The sequence below is a fragment of the Thermobia domestica genome, chromosome 7, assembly GCF_964235325.1.
Source record: "Thermobia domestica chromosome 7, izTheDome1.hap1.1, whole genome shotgun sequence".
NCBI lineage: Eukaryota > Metazoa > Arthropoda > Insecta > Zygentoma > Lepismatidae > Thermobia > Thermobia domestica.
Window position 1 is genome coordinate 274,132,467 of NC_137460.1, and position 2,883 is coordinate 274,135,349.

The 2,883-nt window shown below is 30.6% G+C and overlaps 1 protein-coding gene across 1 annotated transcript; it reads left to right on the top strand.

The window, feature by feature from the left end:
- Window positions 1-931: 931 nt before the first annotated feature.
- LOC145689728 (uncharacterized) lies at window positions 932-2,398 on the top strand. Its single transcript, XM_081763929.1, has one exon. It carries the CDS (start codon window positions 932-934, stop codon window positions 2,396-2,398), a length of 1,467 nt encoding a protein of 488 aa, XP_081620055.1.
- The last annotated feature ends 485 nt before the right edge of the window (window positions 2,399-2,883 follow it).

The window sequence follows — 2,883 nt, forward strand, 5'->3', positions numbered from 1 at the left end:
TGATTACGAAGCACAACAAGACACAGGAATTCATGAAGCTAATTATGTAGTTGCTCATGACTTTAAAGGTAGCAAATATTACTTTGAAACAAATGACGATTTTTGTAAGTGGTTAGTTTCAAAAGAACATAGTGGTTACACTTGTATTGCGCATAATGCCAAAGCTTATGATTCGTACTTTGTTCTTCAGTACTGCATTAAGAATGCTTTGAAATCTTACACTATATATAACGGCTCTAAGCTAATGTTACTTGAAATTCCAAAAGCAAACATAAAAATTATTGATAGTATTAACTTTGTAGCACAACCATTATCGAGTTTTCCTAAGACATTTGGTCTAAAAGAATTAAAGAAAGGTTATTTTCCACATTTGTTTAATAAGCCTGAAAATCAAAACTATGTTGGGCCAATACCTAACGCAAAATACTATGGGATTAGTACCATGAAAAAAAATCAAAAAGAAGCGTTTCTTAAGTGGCATCAAGAAAAAAGAGAAGAAAATTATGTGTTTGACTTTAAAAAAGAGTTAAGAGAGTATTGTGATTCGGATGTAGATATTTTAAGAAGAGGTTGTTTAGAACTAAGAAATCAGTTTTTAGAAATAGCAAACATTGATCCATTTCAATACTTAACAATTGCAAGTGTGTGTATGGGCATTTATAGATCAAAATACATACAAGAAAACACAATTGGTATTATTAAAGAAGAAAAGAAAGAAAAATACTCTAAACAGTCTATTGCATGGTTAAATTCTTTTAAGAACAATAATATTAAACACGCGTTAAACAATGGAGAAGTAGCGATATGTGGATCTAAAGTTGATGGTTACGATTATAAAACAAAGACAGTGTATCAATATCACGGTTGTTTCTGGCATGGTTGCAACAAATGTTTTGAGAAGTATACTATCAACAATGTCAGTCACGAAACAATGGAAGATCTATATGAGAAAACAAGAAGAAGATCTCAACAAATAAAAGAAGCTGGTTATAATCTTATAGAGATGTGGGAGTGTGATTGGTTAAAAGATAAAAGAGCCAAACAGTTAATTCAAAAAACTAGTCTTATTGAGAAACTAAAGTTCAGAGATGCATTCTTTGGTGGTAGAACCAATGCTTCAAAATTAAAAGTTACTAATAAGAAGATGAAATATATCGATGTGTGCAGCTTGTATCCAACTGTTTTGTTTTATGATCAATTTCCTATTGGCCACTCAACAACATTAAAGTCTATCTCTCCTGAAAAATACAAGTGTAAAAAGTACTTTGGTTATATACTTTGTAAAGTTCTTCCGCCAAAACAATTGTATCATCCTGTATTACCAGATAAAGATAACAATATTAATAAGTTGGTGTTTCCCTTATGTAATCAATGTATGATAAATCAAACTAAGACGTGTACACACAGTGACGAACAAAGAATGATAACAGGTACTTGGACAACTATAGAGTTAGATAAAGCTTTAGAGAAAGGTTATGAGTTAATTGAAATTTACGAGATTCAACATTTTCCCAAAACAAGTAACAAACTCTTTAGAGGTTACATTAAAGACTTCATGAAAATCAAATTAGAAACATCACCATGGGAAGATGACTTTCAAACAAAAGATGATTATATTAAAACTATTAAAGACACACTGAATATTGATTTAAATCCTGATCAAATAATGGCAAATCCTGGTAAGAGAGCAGTTGCAAAAATTTGTTTAAATTCGTTATGGGGAAAGTTTGGCCAAAGACAAAACTTAACTCAAACTGAATACATTACAGATGTTAGAAGATGGCACGAGTTACTTTTAGATGACAAATTAGAAATATCTGAATGTTTGTTTATCAGCGACGAGATGGTTCAAGTTTCATATAAATACAAAGACGTATATGTTAACAATTCTTATTCCACTAATATTCACATTGCAACTTTTACAACAACACATGCGAGGTTAAGACTTTATGACATGTTGGATAAGTTAGGTGAAGATGTAGCGTATTACGATACTGATTCTATTGTTTATATTGTTAATGGTATAGAAGTAAAGACTGGTACTAACCTTGGTGAGTGGACAGATGAGTTAGGAAAAGATGTTTATATTATTGAGTGGTATTCAACTGGTCCAAAGAGTTATTACTACAAAACAGATAAAAACAAAACTGTGATGAAAATTAAAGGATTTACTCTTAATTATGAGAACTCTTTGAATCTTAATGGTGAAAACATAAAGAAGGTTGTTAACAAAGAACTAGCGAACATAACTCTTAATTATAATCAAATAACAAGAGACAAGAGAACAAAAAATTTAGTTAACAAACCTGTGACTAAAGAGTTTCAAATGGATTACGACAAAAGAGTTGTTTTAAAGGAAAAAGATAATATCATCAATACTTTACCTTATGGTTATTAGGTTTAAGTTTTAGATTTAGGTTTAGTTTTAGTTAGATTTAAGTCCTTTATGGTTATATATCATAAAGGTCATTATGTTCTGTCTCCTTATGTTCTGTGTGGTTTATGTTCTCCAAAGACAGTGGTCCGTACAGACGCGTAAAATTTGAGGGATACCCCAAAGTGAGATTGAATATGCTTTTATGACATTTAAAATCATAAAAACTTACATCTAAAACTTACATCTAAAACTACTTACATCTAAAACTTATAACTCTTCTATCTTATAATGTCCCCATGGTAGGGTATTGATCCCATCCTTTAGAACACATCTCTTATCATCCACACAACTTAAAGCTAGCTTATTTACTTCTATACTGTACAAATCGTGCTTATAACTTCTAATTAAATTCATCTTCTTATAATACTCCGTTTGACTAATCAAGCAGTCCTTATATTCGTTAAAGGTAAGTTCTTTTTTCACGACACTCTTTTTAACGCCTTTAG